Below are 22,486 nucleotides of genomic sequence, written 5' to 3'. Positions count from 1 at the left end.
GTGGATGGGAAAGTGGGTATTGCCAAGGTGGAGTGATAGCTTCAGCTAAGAATTGGATGCGAGAAGCAAGGGAGAGTCTGAGAAAACAGGTCCAGAGCTTGAGTGACTCATAGCATGGATAGTCTAAATACTTTTCTGGGAAACGATTGCAAAGCAAGATCTAGTTTAGCTTAACATGTAGCAGGTAACATTGACATGGTTATTTAATATAAGTTGTATATTTCATAAAAATATCAGGTCTGTGGTTAATAATATTTACCATTACCTGGTAAACACCTGTGATATGCCTGGTATTGTATGTTTGTTATCTCAAGCCTCATAACAAACTTCCAGTTTACAGATGGGAAGCTGAGGTTGAAGTGTTTAAATGGCTTGCCTAAGGTCACACAGCTAGTAAGTGGTTGAGTTAGATTTGAATCCAGGATACCACAGTGACCCAAGAAAAGATTAAACCTGTACTGTGAGAATTCACCTTTTCTACTTGTAAACGCTTTTCTGAGTTATTACTTCTTTTTAATCTGTTGCATTCCTGTGAAAGATTTCATAACCATTCTATTCTTTGGTTAATACTCCTGCAGAATTTCTATCTGCTTAGGAAAAAAGAAACCCAATTTAATTCTGCATTAAGCCAACTAATTGTCAGTCAGATCTATTTAATGGGACAATGCGGCTTTCAGCAGTGATTTTTTTTTCTCTGAATATAGGCATAATTTCATTGCTCAGGTAATGGAAATGTCTTGGAAGGGAAAAAACTGCTGATGCCCCTGATGCCTCAATGCTGACTTCTTAGGGTGGAGCAAAGGAGGGCTTGGGTGTGAGACTTGGAGAGTGTGTCTAGTCTCTCAGCTAACCAGTCTTTCCAGACCAGGAGGTTGTAGAAGGAGTGGTTTCAGTCTGGAGGCCTCATTGCTGCAGCTGAGAGCACTGCCGCACCCCTTGATTTTCACCATCTTTTTCCCCTGGGCTGGTCCCAGTGGCCCTGCTGCTTGAAAATGGTCAGGTGTGGTTCTGATTTTGAAGCCACGGCCACACAGATCCTAAGACTCAGACATGAGCTGCTCATTTGAGGTGACATCTTGTTAAATACTAGTGCAGTCCGATAATGTATGCCTTAGCACCAACACCTTGGGCTGGAAGGGCTCATAAATGTGAAATCTACATTTCATGAAAATGAATACACTTTAGTGAGAAGCCGCAGCAAACAGATCTAAGGCTCTGCTTGGAATTACATTTTGTTTGTTTTGAGATGGGGTCTTGCTCTGTGGCTCAGGCCAGCGTGCAGTGGCGAGATCATAGCTTACAGTAGTCTTGACCACTTAGGCCCAGGTGACTTTCCCACCTCAGCCTCTCCAGTAGCTAGGACCACAGGCATGCATCACCATATCCAACTAATTTAAAAAATATATATTTGTAGAGACAAGGTCTCGCTATCTTTCCCAGGTTGGTCTTGAACTCCTGGGCTCAAGCGATCTTCCCACCTTGGCCTCCAAAAGTGCTAGAATTATAGGCAAGAGCCAGTGAACCTGGCCTTTGAATTATCTTACCCTTAATGAGTTTCTTTCGTGCTGTTAAAATGTATCACTCTCTATGAATTATCTCAGTTACTTTTGAGTCTTTTTTTTTTTTTCCTTCTGAGATGGAGTCTTGTTCTATTGCCCAGGCTGGAGTGCAGTCACACAATCTTGGCTCACTGCAACCTCTGCCTCCCAGATTCATGTGATTCTCCCGCCTCAACCTCCTGAGTCACTGGGATTACAGGCATGAACTACCATGCCTGGCTAATTTTTTTGTATTTTTAGTAGAAACGGGGTTTCATCATGTTGGCCAGGCTGGTCTCAAACTCCTGACCTTGTGATCCACCCACCTTGACCTCCCAAAGTGCTGGGATTACAGGCGTGAGCCATCGAGCTGGCTATTTTTGAGTCTTGTAGGGAACCTTAGGAACTCCTGAAAATGTCTCATACTTAATACCCAATCCATTTATTCCTTCTCTTTCTCTTTTTTTTTTTCACTCCACCCCCATTTTGCTGCAGGATATCCTTAAAGTCATGGACTGCGGCAAAGACAAAAACACAAAAATGAAATTTCAGCGGGTGCCACCAGTGGCTCACTCCTGTAATCCCAGCACTGTGGGATACCAAGGCGGGCAAATCATGAGGTCAGGAGTTTGAGACCAGCCTGGCCAATATGGTGAAAACTGTCCCTACTAAAAACACAAAAATTAGCCAGGTGTGGTGGTGTGCACCTGTAGACCCAGCCGCTCGGGAGGCTGAGGCAGAAGAACAGCTTGAACCTAGGAGGCGGAGGTTGCAGTGAGCCGAGATCATTGCCACTGCACTCCAGCCTGGGTGACAGAGTGAGACTCTGTCTCAAAAAAAAAAAAAAAAAAAATTCAGAACCATAACAACAGCAGCAGCCTCTGCAAGTAAGAGCTATCTGTAAATGAGACCTCAGCCTCTGCAGTGCCGCTCTGAGCCTCACCTCAGCCCTAGGAGGGGGTGTTCTACCTGTCACAGAGGCAGAAGCTCCAGGCACTGCTAGTGGATGTCACTTTAAGTTGCTCAAGGTCACAGGCTGTAAAACTGGAAGTGGCTGAGCTGGGCGTGAACTCCAACTGTGCCCTACTTCAAAGTCCTTCTGAAGTTAATGACATGTGATCAGTTTTCCACTGCCCCCCAAACACAATCTGCCAAACACACAGTGTGAAAATCGAGAAAACCTCCTGGAAAAGCAGCAGAACTTTTATTAGAGTCCTGTTTGCATAGCTTCTGGGAGAGGACAAAATGCAGGATCAAAGGAGGCCCTTTTTCTAAAATCTATAGAGGAAAAAACCCACCATGTTTGCTCACTGCTGGAGTGGGAATGGGAGGCAATATCTGTGTTCTCTGGTTGAGCTTTTGAAATCAGAGAAATGAGATGAGCCATGATGTCCTCACATCAGACTTTCGTTTGGCCTTTGTTTTTCTTCCACTTTACTAAGCCAAACAAACATGCATTAAGTACCTTCTGTGTGGTGTTTGTAGGAGTGGAAGATGGCTAAGACATGGGACTTTGGACAGATAGCCAGGTGTGTACAAACTAGTGCAAGAGAGGAGAGGATGCAGAGTTGAGATACGGAAAGCTCCTTGCAGAAGGCTGTACATTTTGAACTTTCGAAGGATGGCTAACGCTGCGTTTCAGGGTGTAAATATGTATACATAGGGTGTTTAGTGATGACTCTTAGAGGTATCATTCTTAAATGAAGTATTAATTATATATTATTTATGCACGATTCAAGAAACTCAAACAAAATAATATATATGAAAAATACTTTGAAAATTATAAAGAACTAAGCAAATAGACCTTACGGTCAATATTAATGCATTACATGCCTATCATAATTCCTATTACACATTTCCTGAGTTTTTTTCTAGGCAATTATTCTATGAACCTGAAAACAGAGAGACATACGAATCTTTCTGACATACTTACAAGAGCCTGTGTTGATTGAATGAACAAAAGAAGGAAGAGAGAGGAAGGGAGAGATGGAAAGAAGGAAAGAAGGAATCCAGTGGGAGAGAAAACATCTGAACAGAAAGAAATGCAAAGTTAGGGGGCCTGGTCCAGGTGTCTAATGAACAGCACAGGTTATTATTATTATTATTATTAAAAACAGAGGAGCAACTCTTTATTTAAAAGCTTTTTTTTTTTTGTCTGTAACGTCCCTCTTTGAAATATTTGTCTTGTGTTTTTCTGTTATTTTTTTCTTTATCTTTCTGAAAGTGTGAACTAGTTTTCCTTTATCTTTCTGAATATTTTTATTTTTTTAAGAGAAGGTTTTGCTGTGTGCCCAGGCTGGAGTGCAGTGGTGCAATCTCGGCTCACTGCAACCTCTGCCCCCACAGGCTCAACCATCTCATCTCAACCTCCTAAGTAGCTGTGACTTACAGGCGTGTGCCATCACGCCCAGCTAAGCTTTGTACTTTTTTTCTGTAGAGATGGGGTTTCGCCATGTTGCCCAGGCTGCTCTCAAACTCCTGGGTTCAAGCAATCTGCTGGCCTCTGCCTCCCAAAGTGCTGGGATTACAGGCGTGAGCCACGGCACCCGACCTTGTCTTGTATTTTTAAAAATAATGCTCTGGCGCGGTGGCTCACGCCCGTAATCCCAGCACTTTGGGAGGCCGAGGTGGGTGGATCACGAGGTCAAGAGATCGAGACCATCCTGGTCAACATGGTGAAACCCCACCTCTACTAAAACTACAAAAAATTAGCTGGGCATGGTGGTGCGTGCCTGTAATCCCAGCTACTCAGGAGGCTGAGGCAGGAGAATTGCCTGAACCCAGGAGGCGGAGGTTGCGGTGAGCCGAGATCGCGCCATTGCACTCCAGCCTGGGCAACAAGAGTGAAACTCTGTCTCAAAAAATAAAAAATAAAAAAAAAATAATGCTCTGGGCAACACACGTAAAGCTAATGCCTTAGGACAGCTAGTTTTGGAATCCTATTTTTAAAGAAAAGTGGTTTTTTTTTTTGAGGGTAGTAAAATAAAACCTTGAAAACTCGTTTAAGGTTTCACACGTTCATGTGTCCATTTTTGGATTAGAATCCAGAACTTGTTTTCTGTTTAACAGCTGATGAAGGGCTCTCTGTGCAAACATTTGGAATCCTTACTTGTTTAAACAAGTTTTAGGATGAACTTAAAAGAAAAGTATGTGCAGGTAAGTTCTTTATAGTATGACTCATCTGTCTCTCAGGAGAGTTAAAACTTTTAAGGATGAGTTCTTTTTTTCAAAGACACCTATTAATTTTAATTTAGAGTCAATATTCTTTGATGAATTTGACCCAAATGAGTTTTTTTTTTTTAAAGCACATGACATCTGCCATCTCCTGTGCCAACAAAATGAGATTTAAAAATCGAACTTTATGGCTTGTTTGTTCAATTCCTAACATGATTTGAAAATCTTTCAACCCCTAATACCTGTATGTAGCAGTATTTAAAATTTCTTCGAGGCTAGGGATTTAAAAAATCTTTCTATACTTGTTAGTACATCATTTTAAAATTATTTCTTTGTACATAATAGAATTTTGCATTTTTCCAAATTGCACTACATGAATTGAATATAATTCAATTACCATGAACAAATTTATTTACCATAAACAAAACATAGACATTCGTATTATTTTCAGTAAGGAAGAATGAGTTTGGTGGTTTCCTAAAATTGAGTTATATAATGAATGAGGTGAAGAAATCTTACATACCATTTAGCCCAGCAGATGGAGATTGAGAAATTTCTGAGGTTAAAAAAAAAAGAACTAAAATTACGTGGTCAATTAAAAAAATATAATTTGACTTAGAAAGTTTTGAATTACAGCTTTTAAAAAATGCATGTTTCCTGGATGGGCGTGGTGGCTCACATCTGTAATCCCAGCATTTTGGGAGGGTGAGGTGAGTGGATCACTTAAGGTCAGGAGTTTGAGACCAGCCTGACCAAAAGTTGGTAAAACGCTGTCTCTGCTAAAAATACAAAAATTAGCTGGGTGTGGTGGCAGTGTGCCTGTAATCCCAGCTACTTGGGAGGCTGAGGCAGGAGAATCACTTGAACCCAGGAAGGGGAGGTTGCAATGAGCTGAGATAATGCCGCTGCACTCTAGCCTGGGCAACAGAGTGAGACTCTGTCTCCAAAAAAAAAAAAAGGCACATTTCCCCTGGCTCTTGTGTTGAAGAATCCAGTGCTACACATAAAGCTGATGTATGTATGACATCTGACTGACCCGATGGGTCAAAAGCCTTTCCCCTGAACTTCCTCCCTGATTAAGTACAGCAGATTCTGTGTGGCTCTTCATTGGGCTGAGACAAGTAAACTGACATGTGAAGGTGGATTCCCTATACCTTAGTTGGCCTGAGTCTCCCTCTGTCTTGCTTTGATGGACTGGGCTATTCACAAGATGTATACCTGGTTCCCTTTCTGGCCTCGGTCTGTTTCCAAAAGGTGTTCTTGGCCACACCTAAGACTGCAGTTGGATTCTTACAGATGAAAGATAGACGTAGACCTTGCTTTAAGGATCAGACACAGTTTTGAAAAGTTGTGTATAAGATGAAATTTGGTTAATCACATCACACGTCCCAATAGACAAATAGGTGATATCAAAGATTCTTTGTTTCATTGTTCCAACACTTCAGCTTTTTATTTTTTCAACCCTTTAAAGGTTTAGATTTCTGTGCATTTTCCATTCCTATACAGTTGTTAATTTACTTACTAAAATGCCATGCAAAACATACGTGTTTTCGTGCATATCAAGAACAGATGACACAGGACATAGTGGCTCATGCCTGTAATCCCAACACTTTGGGAGGCCAAGGCAGGCAGACCATTTGAGGTCAGGAGTTTGAGACCAGCCTGATCAACATAGTGAAACCCTGTCTTTACTAAAAGTACAAAAAAAATAGCTGGGTGTGGTGGTGCATGCCTGTATTCCCAACTACTCAGGAGGCTGCGGCAGGAGAATCACTTGAACACAGGAAGTGGAGGTTGCAGTGAGCCCAGATCGTGCCACTGCGCTCCAGCATGAGCGACAGAGCAAGACTCCCATCTCGGAAAAAAAAAAAAAAAAAAAGAACATATGGAAGTCCTTTAGAAAAGCAAGCACGAAGAATTTATTTGGTATTATTAGCAGCATATGAAGTTATCTGCTTTTTTTTTATAAGTTCAAATATGGGTAGGCAAGGGGAAGCAGATAAGATGTCATCTCTTCATAGGATGCCAACTGATCTCTAGAGAAATAGGAATGTCTTCTAAAACTGGAGGAAAGGAATTTAAAAAACAGAGAAAACCCACCAACATTTTAAGTCAATGGTTGATTGCCTTGCTTCCTTTAACCATTTTAAACTATTGTATAACTAGTCTAGTTCTCGGGTAAAAAGAAGTTGGCGAGTCTTATATTTTGTGGTCAAATGAATTTGGTCTCATAAATTCACTTTTAAAAACGTGCATGTACACTTTGGTGCAGTCATTCACAATTGTGTTTGTCCTCCTGGTCTCTGTTTTTTAATACATTTTAATTCTAGAATAGTTTTAGCTTTGCAGAAAAGTTACAAAATAGTACAAAGTTTGTGTATACCCTCACTCAGTTCCCCCTGCCTCCATCTTTTTTTTTCCTTAACAGATGGGGTTTATGCTGGGTTGCCCAGGCTAGCCTCGAACTCCTGAGCTAAAGCAATCCTCGTGCCTTGGCCTCTCAAATTTCTGGGACTACAGGTGTGCCCCACCCTCATCGTATAGCTCAGTTGTGATAGTTTTTACAGCGGCACACATTATTAAATCGTGTAAGAAACTGACTTTCCACTGTGCTAAGAGACAAGTCTTTCATTTATCTGCTTGGGACGAGCATTTGTGGGAATCACCGTTGGAACCAAATTGCTGAACGGAATTTCTTAATGTTTCAGAAGAAAGGTATTCCTATGTTCCTTCAATAAAGAAAACAAATATAATTACACAGAACCTTTCTAATATTTTATTCATCCTAGGATTCTAAGTGAGACTGCTGGGTTTCTTAATGTTTTCCTTTGTCTCTTGAATTTCTTTCTTCTATTTTATAACAGGTACGTTTTGGAAGGTGTTCTAAATCAGTTGGAATTCTGCACAGGTTAGGACAATAAATGTAGTCTTGCTTATATCTCAGCAGTATGAGAAATGGGCCTCATTTCCTGTGTAATTTGGAGAGTTGCATTCATGGTGGGTGGGGGCAGTCCTGGTTTTGAGAGGCGGATGGCTCTGGCACCGCCTCACCCGGGCCTGCCTGGAGAAGCCTGTGTCTTCTGGGAGTAGTTCCCAGGGAGATCTGGGCTCCTCACCCACATGCAGCTAGTACTGGCTTGTTGGGGAGCCTTGCTTGCAGGGAGGAACCCCAAATGGATGGCTGAAAAAGGAAGCACTTTCCTATGGTGAGATGGTGCAGCCAGGCACTGCGGAAGAATTCCCACATTCCTGTGATTCCATCCCATCTATGCATAATGCAGCCACTGTTTGTCAAAAAAAATTTTTTTAAACAGTGAAATTAAAAACATACACAGACACACACACGCATGCATGCACACATGAAGAAAATCAGTTGGTTAGACAGGCATCAAACAGATAAAAGCAGGTTCAGGCTGGCCCTGGCTGAAGTGCTGGGTAGGAAGTTCCAGCTTCTTGTAGCATATCCATGCAGACTTTTCACAGATGTTAAACAATCACTTGATCTGCTTTAAATCTCTCTGAAACCAAACTACAGTAGGCAGGGCTGTGGCATGATATATCTTGGGAAATTTAAAAGCCAGACTTCGGTTATGCCTTGCTTGAGGAGCAAATGAAACTCTGTCATCTCTTCCTTTAAGATACAGACCATCTGCAACATTTTTCTTCAACACCACTGTTGTTTTAAGGTATCTGCCAGGTGTCTTCCAGAAAAGTGCTTCATTTGAAATGTACATGGAATGAGCTTCATTGTAGAGAAAAGTATGTATTCTAGGAACATATTGAAAGGAGAATGGGTTTGTTTTGCAATAAAGATACTGTACTTAAATTTTCCTTCACTTTCTTCACACCATGATTTTTTTTTAAAAACCATTATTGTCTTTTACAGGGATTACAGAGAATATATTTTTTACAGACAGGTCTCTCTCTGTCACCCAGGCAAGAGTGCAGTGGTGCGATTATAGCTCATTGCAGCCTCCAACTTACAGGCTCAAGTGATCCCCCCTCAGCTTCCAGAGTAGCTGGAGCTACAGGCACACATCACTGTGTTTGGCTAATCTGAAAACTTCTTTTTTTTTTTTGTAAGATAGGGTCTTGCTATGTTGCTCAGGCTGGTCTCAAACTCCTGGACTTAATCCTGCTGCCTTGGCTTCCCAAAGCTCTGGGATATACAGCTAGTGCTCGACTTACAACCACGATTGGTTCCGACAGACCAGTCGTAACATGATTTGGTCGTAAGTTGAGTAGGCTATATGTACAGTACTGTGAAATGTTATAAAAATCTTTAAGTCATATTTTATCATAATTTTCTTTCATTATTATATATCATAATTTTCTTTGTTCATTTTATGCCATTTGTATCATCTCTACACCATTTTGTTTCTTATTTTTACATTCGTCAGGCTTAAGTAAAATACAGCATTACCAGTACAACTGGTTTAATATTTGCAAAACATACAAAATTACAAAATACAGGTGCATACAAAAATACAAAATACAGGTATAAAAAATACCATAGGAAACATTTCCCCAATTGCAAAACATATCAAAATATATAAACATGTACAAAACATTTTATTGGCCGCTGGTGCTTGGCTGCGGATCGTTGATGTCGTCATCTGAGGCAGCAGTTGGGGTTACCGGAGTTGGTTTTTTCATAAACATGGTGAGCTTTGTCTGAATTGTATGTTTCTTTTTTTCTTCATAAATTTCACAATATGGACGAAACACATCGTGCACCATCCGTTCAATCCTTGCAAATTGTTCGATGTTTGGGTCCATTGCTTTGAAATGTATAAGAAGTTTATTGGGAGGGGTTTGATGAAAAATATCCAGGACACAAAACACAAATTGCTGTACCGAGCCTGGGATAACAGTTGAAATGGTGCACGTGGAGATGGTAGTGCTGCCGGAAGCTGGTCCGCACTGTCATATGCCCAGCTGGGCAACGTTTGCGGTGCCAGACGTGGAGCAGTCGTGGCTAGCGATTGTGGTCGTAAAGTCGAATGGTCGTAAGTTGCATAGGTCATAAGTCGATCAATACCTGTAGTGGTTCACTGGGTGTGAACCTCTGTATCCAGCCAATACTTTTGTGGAGTAAGCTTTTTTCTCCTGTTCTGTCTTTTCCTTCAGCTAGACTTGCCAGTGAAATCTTCACGCTCTGTGTTTGACACCACGAGGTCTTCCTGCAGAGGGAGTTGTGGTGTTGGGGGTTGTCATTAGGGACTAGGACTGCTGTGGGATAAAGCAGGAGTGATGATGTATAAGCTGAAATAGCTCTGTGTCATTGTCATTGCCAGAAGTGTGTTTTTATAATTCAAAGAGATATATTTCTGGATTGGAACCTGGACCCGGGAGGGGAAAATTTGCTGTGAAGGACATTATTGGGCTAATTCGTGAAATTTGAACAAGTTCTATAAGTTAGAAAATTGTGTCGATTTGCCGGGCGCAGTGGCTCATACCTGTAATCCCAGCACTTTGGGAGGCTGAGGCGGGCAGATCACGAGGTCAAGAGTTCCAGACCATCCTGGCCAACATGGTGAAACCCTGACTCTACTAAAAATTAGCTGGGTGTAGTGGTGGGCGCCTGTAGTCCCAGCTGCTCAGGAGGCTGAGGCAGGAGAATCGCTTGAACCCGGGAGACAGAGTTGTGGTGAGCTGAGACCGTGCCACTGCGCTCCAGCCTGAAGACAAAGTGAGACTCCCATCTCAAAAAAAAAAAAGAAAGAAAATTGTATCAATTTAAAATTTTCTGATTTTGATCACTGTATCATGGTTATATATAAGTGAATCTTTTTATTCTTAGGAGTGCTATGCTGAGATATTTGGCTGTAAAAAGGCATGTTTATTTTCAAAGGATTCAGAAAAAATAATATGTATAAATAGATAAATACATGCTGAGATATTTAGGGGTAAAAGGGCATGGCTATTCTCAAATGGTTCAGAAAAAAGTAATATATACACATAGATAGATATACACACATCTATGGAGAGGGAAGAAGGAGGATGAAAGAAACACGGCAAAGTGTTAACAAGTGAGGTTCCGGGTAAACGGTGTCACAGGAGTGTTTTTGTCCCGTCTTTGCAAGTTCTGAAAGTTCGAAGTTATTTCAGAATTGAAAGAAGTTATTTTATGTCTGGTTTCTTTGCGTTTGCCTCCTTAGTCAAACCGGCACGATGTCCAGGCACCAGAACCAGAACACCATCCAGGAGCTCCTGCAGAACTGCTCCGACTGCCTGATGCGAGCCGAGCTCATCGTGCAGCCTGTAAGCTTTCTCTGTTCCCATCACTTCTCCCAATGCCTTGGACACTGCCGGCTGTGCTCTGGTTCGCTTCGGCTGGCCAGGGCCTACCCTATTCACTGACCTCTTTCATGTAGTGTTTAGAGATGTCCTTTTTCGGAACAGACCACGGAGAGACGTGTGTCTTCTTAACCTATTTGTAGGTTTAACAATGGGAACCAGTTTTCGAATAGATCCCCATCCCCCCAACAAATGTTTACATACACTGCAGATTGCCACCTTTTTGGAAATAAGGCAATTTATGATTTACGTGACTTTTTGATACTTTGCCTTCTGAGGAATGCAACCTGGCATGTTTCTGTTCTTGGATTGGGATGGATCTTCATGTGCACCATCAATTTAGTATGATTTTTTTTTTCCCCTGGGAAAATGACCATATTGGGATAATAGTTCTGAGAAACATAAAAATGGGCAATGGAAAATTGAGGAGAAATGGTAACATTTGGGAGAACCTTGTGATGTTTTAACGGAGACATCCTAGGATCATCTCATCGAATCAGGATTAGAAATCATGGAGTTCATGATATTTGCTATGTAAAATCTTCATTTTAAAACACTAGCATTCACCTTTGCTCCGAGTTTGCCAAAAACAGGATAGAGAATGGTGGGGCTGTAGCTGTCTTTTCTACCCCTTTCCTGAGTTACTGAATCTTTTCAGTGAAGTCTCCCTAATGCTGACATTGATATCAAGGTTACACCTGGAACCTGTCTCATCACAAAGTATTCCTTTTAAATAGCCTATATTTGAAACAGATTTTAACTGAATGAATTTATAGGTTCTGTTTAGAGAATATTTTAATGTTCTAATTTCTTAATTTAGATATTGTGTGGGTTCCAGTTCTGAGTTTCTTCATCCAATTAAAAAAATAATGTCTTTCAGTGAACTGTTCAAAGAAAAAAGAAAAAAATGTCACTTTAGCCCATGTTCAGAGATATCTGGGGCTCAGCAAACCAGCTTGGCTCCAGTTCTAGTTGGTTTGAGTGTCTGATTTGAAAGATACTCCTCAAAATGTTCCTCACAGTGCCTCAATTCCTTTACACAAAACAAAATAGCAGACACCAGTGACTTAAGTGAATACACACACACCAGGCCTGGATGTCATTTGTAGGAACTATGGATAAGTTTTGTATGTAGCTCTGAAAATTTGCAGGACCTCATCTTCTCAGTTTATTTTTACTTATCTGCATCAAAGTGCAATAAAACAGGTTAGGGAGGCTGGGTATGGTGGCTCATGCCTGTAATGCCAGCACTTTGGGTGGCTGAGGTGGGCAGATCACGAGGTCAGGAATTTGAGACAAGCCTAGCCACCATGGTGAAACCCTGTCTTTACTAAAAATACAAGAATTAGTAATCCCAGCTACTCGGGAGGCTGAGACAGAAAAATCACTTGAGCCCGGGAGGCAGAGGTTACAGTGAGCCAAGATCACACCATCAGACTCCAGCCTGAGCAACAAGAGCAAGACTCCGTCTCAAAAAAACAAAACAAAGCAAAAAAAACTAGTTAGGGAAATAGTGTCATATTTGCTAACATTTCTGTTTAGAGAAATGAGGTTCCTTTGGCTAATGCCAAGTAAAAGCAGCAAATGTAAAATTCCAGAGAAAGCTCATTAGGTGGCCCTGAAGCAGCAGAGGAAGCTTTCTGGTTTTTTTTTTTTTTTTTTTAATGCAAAATACTTTTAAAATTTTGAAATAGTTATAGACTCACAGAGGCATCTCTACCCAGCACGCAGCTTGTCCCGGTAGTGACATCTTATATGACTATAGCGCATCATCAAAACCAGTACATTGATTGGACTGATACAATTAACCAGGCAGAAGCTTTTTTAAAAAGAATTAAAACGTTGGCCAGGCATGGTGGTTCATGCTCGTAATCCCAGCACTTCGGGAGGCTGAGGTGGGTGAATCACTTGCGGTCAGGAGTTCAAGACCAGCTTGCCAACATGGTGAAACCCCGTCTCCACTAAAAATACAAAAATTAGCCCAGCGTGGTGGCACGTGTCTGTAGTTCCAGCTACTCAGGAGCCTGAGGCAAGAGAATCGTTTGAACCCTGGAGGCAGAGTTTGCAGTGAGCCGAGATTGTGCCACTGCATTCCAGCTTGAGTAACACAGCGAGACCCTGTTGTCTCAAAAAAAAAAAAAAAAAAAAGAACTACAACATTTCAACATTTTGTTCCCATAAGGTACAGAAAAAGCTCAGTTTGTGTGTAAAAAGCCCTATCTGGCATAACAGTACTGTCCTTATCACAGTGAAATTCCCATTAGATGAGAGTTCGTGTAAATATGAAAGATCAGCATTTAACATATTGAAGCAAGGGAAAGTTAGCATTCTGTAAATGTGCCTTTAAAAGCCAAATGCAAATTTTAAAGTCCACAAACTTTGATTCATGAACCCCCCTCGGCGTACCTTCTTATCAAATTAGTAAGATCATGTTCCATGGGGAAACTTATGTCATGTTTACAGTAGAAGCTCTTGCTTCCGTTAATGCACATGAAGCTTTTCTTCCCTGTAGTATGTGTTTTCCTTCATGCAAATGCTTTCTTTTAGGAACTGAAGTATGGAGATGGAATACAGCTGACTCGGAGTCGAGAATTGGATGAGTGTTTTGCCCAGGCCAATGACCAGATGGAAATCACAGACAGCTTGATCAGAGAGATGCGGCAGATGGGCCAGCCCTGTGACGCTTACCAGAAAAGGTATTGTCTACAAAGCATGGATTGGGCAGTCCCTGTGAAAAAGAATACCACATACCCAGTTATACTCAATTCCAGACCCAGGTCTTCCTTTGAAGGCAGCACCAATGTTCACAAGGAAAGGCTTGCTTACTTGGTATTTTGCAACTTTATTGTGTATCTCTAATGCAAAGTGGCCAGTTCATTATAGATTTTAACCGTACCTCCCTTTAGAGGACAGAAGGGCCTTTGGCATGGCATTTGACTTTTTTTTTTTTTTTTGAGACAGGGTCTCTGACACTCAGGCTGGAGTGCAGTGGCACAAACGTGCCTTACCACAGCCTCTACCTCCTGGGTTCAAGCAATCCTCCCACCTCAGCCTGTCAAGTAGCTGGGCTACAGGCATGTGCCACACTTGACAAATTAAAAAAAAAAAAAATTTGTGGAGACAGGGTTTCACTGTGTTGCTCAGGCTGATCTTGAACTCCTAGGCTCAAGCAATCCTCTGTCTTGGGCTTCCCAGAGTGCGGGGATTACAGGTGTGAGTCACTTGAGAGTCTAATATCAAGTCAAGCTTAGTTTAATAAATACAAAAATGAGACCCTTAGAGCTGGAAATAAAGACTGTGAAGCAAAAATATGTAGTCTGAATTTGTTTTACTACCACCTGGGGCCCAGGGTACTAGGAAAACTCCCAGGACAAAACTCATAAGAAAATGAAAGGTACCACGAGGTTAGGCAAAGGCAGTTGGGCTTTCTACACTGTTTCGTGCTTTGAACTTCTTCCTAAGATTTAATTTGTTGTATGTGATCAAGACTTAAGTCATGGGGTACAGAAAAAAAAAACCTTCCAATATTATAAAACATTTGTAGCCTCTCTATTGACACAAACGACTCAGAAAAGGGGAAATTTGCCCAGAATGGGTTTCCATAGGCTGTTTTCCTGCAGTGGTTTAAAGTTTTTTTTTTTTTTTTTTTTTTTCTTTTCAGACTTCTTCAACTCCAAGAGCAAATGCGAGCCCTTTATAAAGCCATCAGCATTCCTCGAGTCCGCAGGGCCAGCTCCAAGGGTGGCGGAGGCTACACATGTCAGAGCGGCTCTGGCTGGGATGAGTTCACCAAGCACGTCACCAGTGAATGTTTGGGATGGATGAGGCAGCAAAGGGTAGGCAGCTCCCTGAACACCCCAAACCTGTGCAGGCCAGGCGTTCCAGCACTATGGCGTCAGCCCATGTGTTCGTGTGACCAGAGTGTTCTAGACCTCAGGTGGCAGCAGCAGCTTTCTGTTTGCAGGATTTTTCTCCTATGCAATTTGAAAAGTGGTCTTCTGTTTTGGAATGAATGAGATTTCGGTGTGGCTCGGGGAATCAGCCCCATTGCTTTGTAGTCATCCTTTGTCACGCAGGTAATATTTAACATGTGTAATTTTGTTAGTAGACTTTGAATATCCAGTTCTTACGTGGACCACCGGAAAAATCTGTTGTGGGCGTTTATGTGCTAAATAACTGCATTGTCCTGTGTGAGTGGCAACTGGCCTCATCTGCTTAACTCATAGGTACTTGAAAAGAAAAAGGGCCCATTGTGGGAGTTCATTTAAAAGGTTCACAGATTGGAGGAGCTAGAAACAGTCAAACTAGCCATTCTGGTTTGGGCTCATTGGTTGCTTACCTTATACTTTTGAAGTCTCCATTGCCTTGTTGTGCAATATTCACCTCACCGGTGTGGGAGTGAACTAAAATAATGTTGGAAGGATATGCTGATCCTTTCCCTAGAACTGGAGTTTCTGCAAAGTATTTTTCAAGACTAATGATTGTTTTGTTCTTTCATGTAGTCATTATGTCCTATAATGAACAGGTGGTGGTGGAAATATGCCACAATCATGTAGATGGGAATTTTATAATGAAAACCTACTCCTAACCCTTCCCTTGTGAATGTGGGTGTGTTAGAATGATAAGTTGTGGGGAGATTGTTAGGCAGCGTAGAAGTGGTTGTAAGAAAGCTTGGTCTGATTAGCTGTTAGACCAATTCAGCAGTGGTTCTAAAATTTATCAGCTACTTTAATGTTTTTGTGTATTCTTTCCTAAGTAGTGAGGACTTCTATGACTAAACATTCGTTCACTCAGTTCACTTTTCCTCCCATTTATTATAAGTAATGTAAGCTATACAGAAGGTAGGTCTTAGAGAGGAGAAAAGTCAGTTAAAATATCAGAAACCTAAATACAAACCTATATGTATGTTTTCCAAATTCTCATCTTTGAGCACATTTCTTGAGGATTTTATATGTATTGGCACCCAAGGGTTCAAAGATTATGGTCCCTAGTCCTGAAAATGAATATTATTGAAGAAAACAAGATGCATATACTCACATGCCAACTTTCTGTCTAGATCAGTGTGTGATCAACTGCCGTGCAAGAGCTATAATAAATTCTTGCTTAGTTGGGAGTAGAGGGGGGGGGCGGTATTCCAGCTCCTGGGGAGTGGAGCAGTCAGAGGAAGACATGGCCGAGCTGATGGCGCTGAGTTACATCTTAAGGATCCACAGTGATGGGCAAAACAGCCTTCCAATAAAATTAGTTATGAAACGTCATATCCCCTAAAGCTTTCTTAGTATGACAGTTATTAAAATATGACAGCTTGTAATTTGTCTTTTTTTGTATTCACATTGGGTGTAGCTTTTTAAGAATACTTTATAGTAAATGCTCAATGTTTTTAAATTTTGAAAAAGTATCACATGAATTCAGTTTTATGTCTTTTTTTTTTTTTTTTTTTTTGAGACGGAGTCTTGCCCTGTCACCCAAGCTAGAGTGCAGTGGCACGATCTTTTGGCTCACTGCAACCTCCACCTCCCAGGTTCAAATGGTTCTCTTGCCTCAGACTCCCGAGTAGCTGGGATTACAGGCGCCCGCCAACACGACTGGCTAGTTTTTGTATTTTTAGTGGAGATGCGGTTTTACCATGTTGACCAGGCTGGTCTGGAACTTCTGACCTCAGGTGATCCTCCTGCCTTGGCCTTCCAAAGTGCTGGGATCACAGGTGTGAGCCACCGTGCCTGGCCAGTTTTATGTTATTTTCTAACAGAAGCAATTGACAAGAGATGCTTACTAGATTAGGCAGGCAGCCCTCATGGTTGCAAACAAACTAAAGGCTGTTTGATTGCTTACTGCAGGTTCGCTCTGAGATTTGCTCTGGCTCCTTTTCTCTTATCCCTTGCTCCCCTGCATTCTTTACCTCATTCCCCCGAGACTGAGCTGCAGGGCCCAGCTGATAAGTTAAGCAGCCAATCAGGAGGCAGGCACATGTCCCCGAGCCAGGTTCTGTTTTGTTTCCCTGATTCGTGTTTGCTGATGGACAGGTCAGATACTATACACCTGGCTGGTAATGAGAGGAGTGAGCTGGAGCCTGGTCACGTTGCTCATGTCCCAGTGCGTACACCTGGCTGTCTCTGGTTTAAAGCAGAGACAGCTGTGGGAGAGAAGGGTCAAAGTCCCAGGTAACCTTCTGTTGTCTGACTCTGAAATGGCTCCCCTTTCTGAAGCCTTGCCAAGTGTATTAGAACATGGATGTGGCTTAGAACAATGTGCATTATGTTCTTGCTGCAATCCCAGACTGGAATGTTTGCCCTTGGCATATCCAAGAGATGACAGGTGATTTGGAAATTTACATGTACTCATGCAAAAGAAGGGTGAGATAATGGACTTGCCCCAGTGTGAAACTGCTGGAACAAAGTGTGAAACATCCTTAAATTTGAGGCTCAAATAATAAATTTGGTCACATTTAATTTTTTTAAAAGCTAACTTAAGCCGGGCGCGGTGGCTCACACCTGTCATCCCAGCACTTTGGGAGGCCGAGGTGGTTGGATCACGAGGTCAGGAGGTTGAGACCAGCCTGACCAACATGGTGAAAACCTGTTTCTACTAAAAATACAGAAATTAGGCGGTGTGGTGGCACACGCCTGTAATCACAGCTACTCAGGAGGCCAAGGCAGGAGAATTGCTTGAACCCGAGAGGCAGAGGTTTCAGTGAGCCGAGATTGTGCCACTGCACTCCAGCCTGGGGGACAGAGCAGGACTCTGTCTCAAAAAAAAAAAAAGCTAACTTAAGTCCATAATCCTAATATTGCCACACTTATGGAAATTGACCCCTTGAATAGGTATTGTAACTTCCCTTTGAAATGGGCCATAGGGAGTTTTGCATCCTGAAAGGGAATAGTATATGCTGCATTTTATAAAGCCAACATTTGCATTCATCAAGACAATATAAAGAAATAGACAATGAAAGATACTTTTAGGTTGACTATTTAGTTTGGGGAACAGTGTATGATCGCATTTAATCAATGATTTTTGATGCACATTTAGTAATGATTAAATGAGTATAACATATATACATATATATGCAAAAATGTTCTGTGCACATGCTTACTTGCTTCTGCACAGGTAGATTTGTTTTTCTTCAGAAGACATATCAGTTTTAAGGTTCTCATTTCCAAATTTCCTCCTCTGCCCATCTTGAGCTGGGGTCAAGCAAGTTGAGGGAAGTATTTGGCAATCCTGCATTAGCCATTTGGGAACCTTGAACCTTTAAAAAACATCCTGGCTTCAAAAATACTCCATATTTACGTCTTTAGTTCTATCTGAAGAAAAGCCATAAGTCTCTTGGTACTTTGACCCCTGATGCTGTACATAAGTGAGTCAGGTACAAACGTGCGAAAACAAAGGGTGCCTCGCTTTGTCTTTCCCTTGCAGGCAGAGATGGACACGGTGGCCTGGGGCGTGGACCTGGCCTCGGTGGAGCAGCACATCAACAGCCACCGGAGCATCCACAATGCCATCGGCGACTATCGCTGGCAGCTGGACAAAATTAAAGCCGACCTGGTACTTTTCAATGTTTTATTTTAGAGTCTTCAAAATATGTACTGAAGGATCGTGTAATTACTTGATCCCCGGCAGTTGCTTCTGAAACATTGCTATTATTTCTTTCCCAAAAGACTGGAAATTTTTAGAAATTCCGTTTCTTAAATGGGGAAGTGGAATCAGTAGCCCTTTTAGAGATTATGTTAACATTTTTTGAAGAGATTTTGTTAACACAAGAGGCTGACGGTGTGCAAACACTCATTTGTTTGCAGTTTGTGAGTAGCTTTGGAGGTGGTAGTTTGTTTCTGTAGTAAACAGGGAAAATGCAACAATCATATACTGTAGTTTGTGTCACTGATGAATCCTTTCCTAGGTGGTAATTAAAACATTATTTCTACTGAGCAAAGCCATGTCTCATCCTGACACCTGCTCCGGTGCTGAAAAAAGTCAGACTTGAAACTGGGTTGATAATTATAGCATTAAATAGTAACTGATCTTAAGTGTGTAGTTTCCCCCAGGTCTCTACACTTTTAAATCACTAAACTTTTTTTTTTTTTCTTAGACCAGAGCTTCTCATTCTCACTTCTTCTGGCTTTTTGGGGGCTTACTTTTGTCCACCTGAGCACCTGACCAACTTTCTCCTTCATTTCTCTAAGATCTAGGGAATTCTAAATCATGTCTTTAAACTTTAAGACAATTTTGTAACAACTGAGTCTTTTAAGTGGCAGTGATCTGGGCTTTCCTCTGTGGGGATGGTGCTGCCAGGCCAGCGAGGATTTGCCTTCCAACCACCTAGGAAAATGTCCTCATGGGTGAAATATTTCATAGAGCAAGTACTTCTTTCTATGGAGGGATCTGAGGCCAGTATCTGATGAAAAGGAGGCTTGGAAGGGCTACTCTTTTCTATAGAATCCACAAGGGGATTTATATCTACCTGCTTTTTGTTGTCTTCTAGCGTGAGAAGTCTGCGATCTACCAGTTGGAGGAGGAGTATGAAAACCTGCTGGTAAGCTGATTTATTTCTCAAATGCATGGAGTTTCTGTTGTTTCCAGTTCAATTCAGTTCGAGAAATATCAAGCACATCCTGGCGGGGAGGCACCTGTTCATCGATGCTAATGTTGTTGCTGCTGCTGAGTTTCCTTTAGAAGTGAATTTTAACAGTTGTTTTCTTTTTTTTTCTTAAGTAGAAACAGGGTTTCACCATGCTCACCATGTTGGCCAGGGTGGTCTCAAACTCCTGACCTGAAGTGATCCACCTACCTTGGCCTCCCACAGTGCTGGGATTACAGGCATGAGCCACTGCGCCCAGCCTAAAAGTTGTTTTCAGAAGACAGTCCCTAGTACTGTTCTGTTTTCAAATTGTGCCACATAAATGGCACTTGTTAAATACTTGCAGTTGAAGCAAGAAAACGTTGCCACTTGTGAATTGTGGTCTTTTTTATGAAATGTAAGCAAAAATGAAAGTTATTTTTCTCAAGATAGAGGTCTACCAGATTGTCATCACAATTTTATGACAGACTCTGTCATATCAGTTACTTGATTTATAAGAGGAGAGATTTCTATTCTTCTGCCTATTTTTGTCACCATTTCTTTACTTTTTAATGTTTCCTTGTTGGCATTGATACTTTTTAAATAATGAGATCCATCCTCTCAAAGGACGCGTTCTGCACGGGAAGTTCAAAGGCAACATTAAAATCATTTAAATAAACATTTAAATAATGTCACTCATGGTGACACAATGATTTTCCTACTGGGCTGGGGTGTGACTGATGGCACTTTTAATTTTGGGGGAGAAGGCAAGAAAAGCTTGATTTCTCTAAGAGTCCATTTCCCCCTCATAGTTCAAAATTAATTATTGATGGGTACAAAAATACAGTTAGATAGAAGGAATAAGTTCTAATGTTTGATAGTACCATAGGGATATTATTAAAGTTAATTATTGTATATTTCAACATAGCTGGAAGAAAATATTTGTAATGTTCCCAATACATAGAAAAGATAAATGTTCCAGGTGATGGATATCCTAGTTATACTGTTTTGATCGTTATACATTGTATACATGTGCCCAGATATCACGTCTACCTGCAAATATGTGCAACTATATCAGTAAAAAATATCAAAAAAGACCTTATTTAGAAAAATAAAAAAAAAAAATTTAAGGCCAAGTGCAATAGCTCACACCTGTAATTCCATCACTTTGGGAGCCCAAGATGGGCAAATCATCTGAGGTCGGGAGTTCGAGACCAGCCTGGCCAACATGGTGAAACCCCGTCTCTACTAAAAATATAAAAATTAGCCAGGTGTGGTGGTGGATGTCTGTAATCCCAGCTAGTTGGGAGGCTGAGGCAGGAGAATTGCTTGAACCCAGGAGGCAGAGGTTGTAGTGAGCCGAGATTGCTCTACAGCACTTCAGCCTGGGAGACAGAGTGACAAAAATAAAAAAAAAAATTAAAAAGAACCTAATTATTGAGCCCAAAAATCAGTCAATGAATGACTCAGGTTCCTCTGGGACTAGGCTGCTTCCTTGAATCAAAAATTGCTGCCTTTTTGTTCATTGTAAATTTGAATGAGTCTTTTTCCCAAACCAGGTGGCCAGTGAATGCACAAGGCTAACATTTTTCATATCCTTGTGATTGTTTTTGTTTTTTTGTAAAAGGGACCACAGGGTTAATCTATAAACCTGCAGAGAATACCAGTCATCCGCATATTGTTATTTTAATGCTGGCTTTGAACTTCCTGTGCAGAAAGCGTCCTTTGAGAGGATGGATCACCTGCGACAGCTGCAGAACATCATCCAGGCCACGTCCCGGGAGATCATGTGGATCAATGACTGCGAGGAGGAGGAGCTGCTGTACGACTGGAGCGACAGGAACACCAACATCGCTCAGAAACAGGAGGCCTTCTCCGTAAGCTCGCCCCAGGAGGCTGTAGACGCTTGCCTTGAGCCTGCTGCCTTGAAGAGCTGGGGGTTTGGGGAATGAATGGTCTTTTAATAATTTGATCAGCCACTTGCAATTCAGCCTCCTTTGAAATGGTCATGAAAAACCCTACCTTCCTGAAAACTTCTCTGCGTGGAGGCCATTATCCTTAGCAAACTAATGCAGAAGCAGAAAACCAAATGCCACATGTTCTCATTTAAGAGTGGGAACTAAATGATGAGATTACATGGACACATTGAGGGCAATAACACACACTGGGGCCTTTCCAAGGGTGGAGGGTGGAGGCGAGAGGAGGGAGAAGATCAGTAAAGATAACTAATGGGTACTAAGCTTAATCCCTGGGTGATGAACTAACCCGTACAACAAATCCCTACAATACAAGTTTACCTATGTAACAAAACTGCACATGTACCCCTGAACTTAAAAAGAAAAAGAGGGGCAATCCATTGTTTAATATCCCAGAAGACCATAGTTTCTTTAGATGGGGTGGGAACTGGTACATTCAGATAACCCAGAAATGTGTGTAGCTCTGCAGGAGGGTGGGTGGAAGCCTGGGATTAGAAAACATGAGGACGGTTTTAGGTCTTCTCTCTTCCTGTGTCATCTTGAGTAAGCCTCAGCTGCATCCTCTTCTGTAGCAAATATCCTTTGCAGCCTTAAAATTTAATGCTGTGATTCTTGAGGAAAACAGCATGATTCTTTGGCATTGTTCATTTCCAAAATGCAGTTTAGTATTTACCTTTTAAAAAGTACTGTGGGAGTGATGAAAGTTTAATGGCGACTTGCTCCAAAGGATTTCTTGTTTCTTCATTCACAGATACGCATGAGTCAACTGGAAGTTAAAGAGAAAGAGCTCAATAAGCTGAAACAAGAAAGTGACCAGCTTGTTCTCAATCAGCATCCAGCTTCGGACAAAATTGAGGCAGGTTTCATGAGGTTTATATTTTTGTTAGAAAAAAAAGAAAACTTTTCATAAAGTAAGACCATCCAAATGAATAATTCTTATATGACTT

General features: G+C 41.5%; 1 protein-coding gene across 2 annotated transcripts in view; it reads left to right on the top strand.

Moving 5' to 3' along the window:
- DSP (desmoplakin) overlaps positions 1 to 22,486 on the top strand; it is a 49,300-nt gene that overhangs the window by 4,501 nt on the left and 22,313 nt on the right. For both annotated transcript variants that reach the window (XM_032250016.1, XM_032250014.1), the window contains exons 2-8: positions 10,874 to 10,976; positions 13,560 to 13,708; positions 14,674 to 14,848; positions 18,426 to 18,554; positions 19,489 to 19,539; positions 21,279 to 21,440; positions 22,291 to 22,395. In XM_032250016.1, the coding sequence (XP_032105907.1) occupies positions 10,874 to 10,976; positions 13,560 to 13,708; positions 14,674 to 14,848; positions 18,426 to 18,554; positions 19,489 to 19,539; positions 21,279 to 21,440; positions 22,291 to 22,395 (874 nt within the window). The remainder of the gene's footprint in view (positions 1 to 10,873; positions 10,977 to 13,559; positions 13,709 to 14,673; positions 14,849 to 18,425; positions 18,555 to 19,488; positions 19,540 to 21,278; positions 21,441 to 22,290; positions 22,396 to 22,486) is intronic.

Source organism: Sapajus apella, unplaced genomic scaffold, assembly GCF_009761245.1.
Source record: "Sapajus apella isolate SASKATOON/1434 unplaced genomic scaffold, GSC_monkey_1.0 scaffold70, whole genome shotgun sequence".
Lineage (NCBI taxonomy): Eukaryota > Metazoa > Chordata > Mammalia > Primates > Cebidae > Sapajus > Sapajus apella.
The sequence above is the reverse complement of the archived record's forward strand: the minus strand, read 5'-3'. Positions and strand labels throughout refer to the sequence as shown.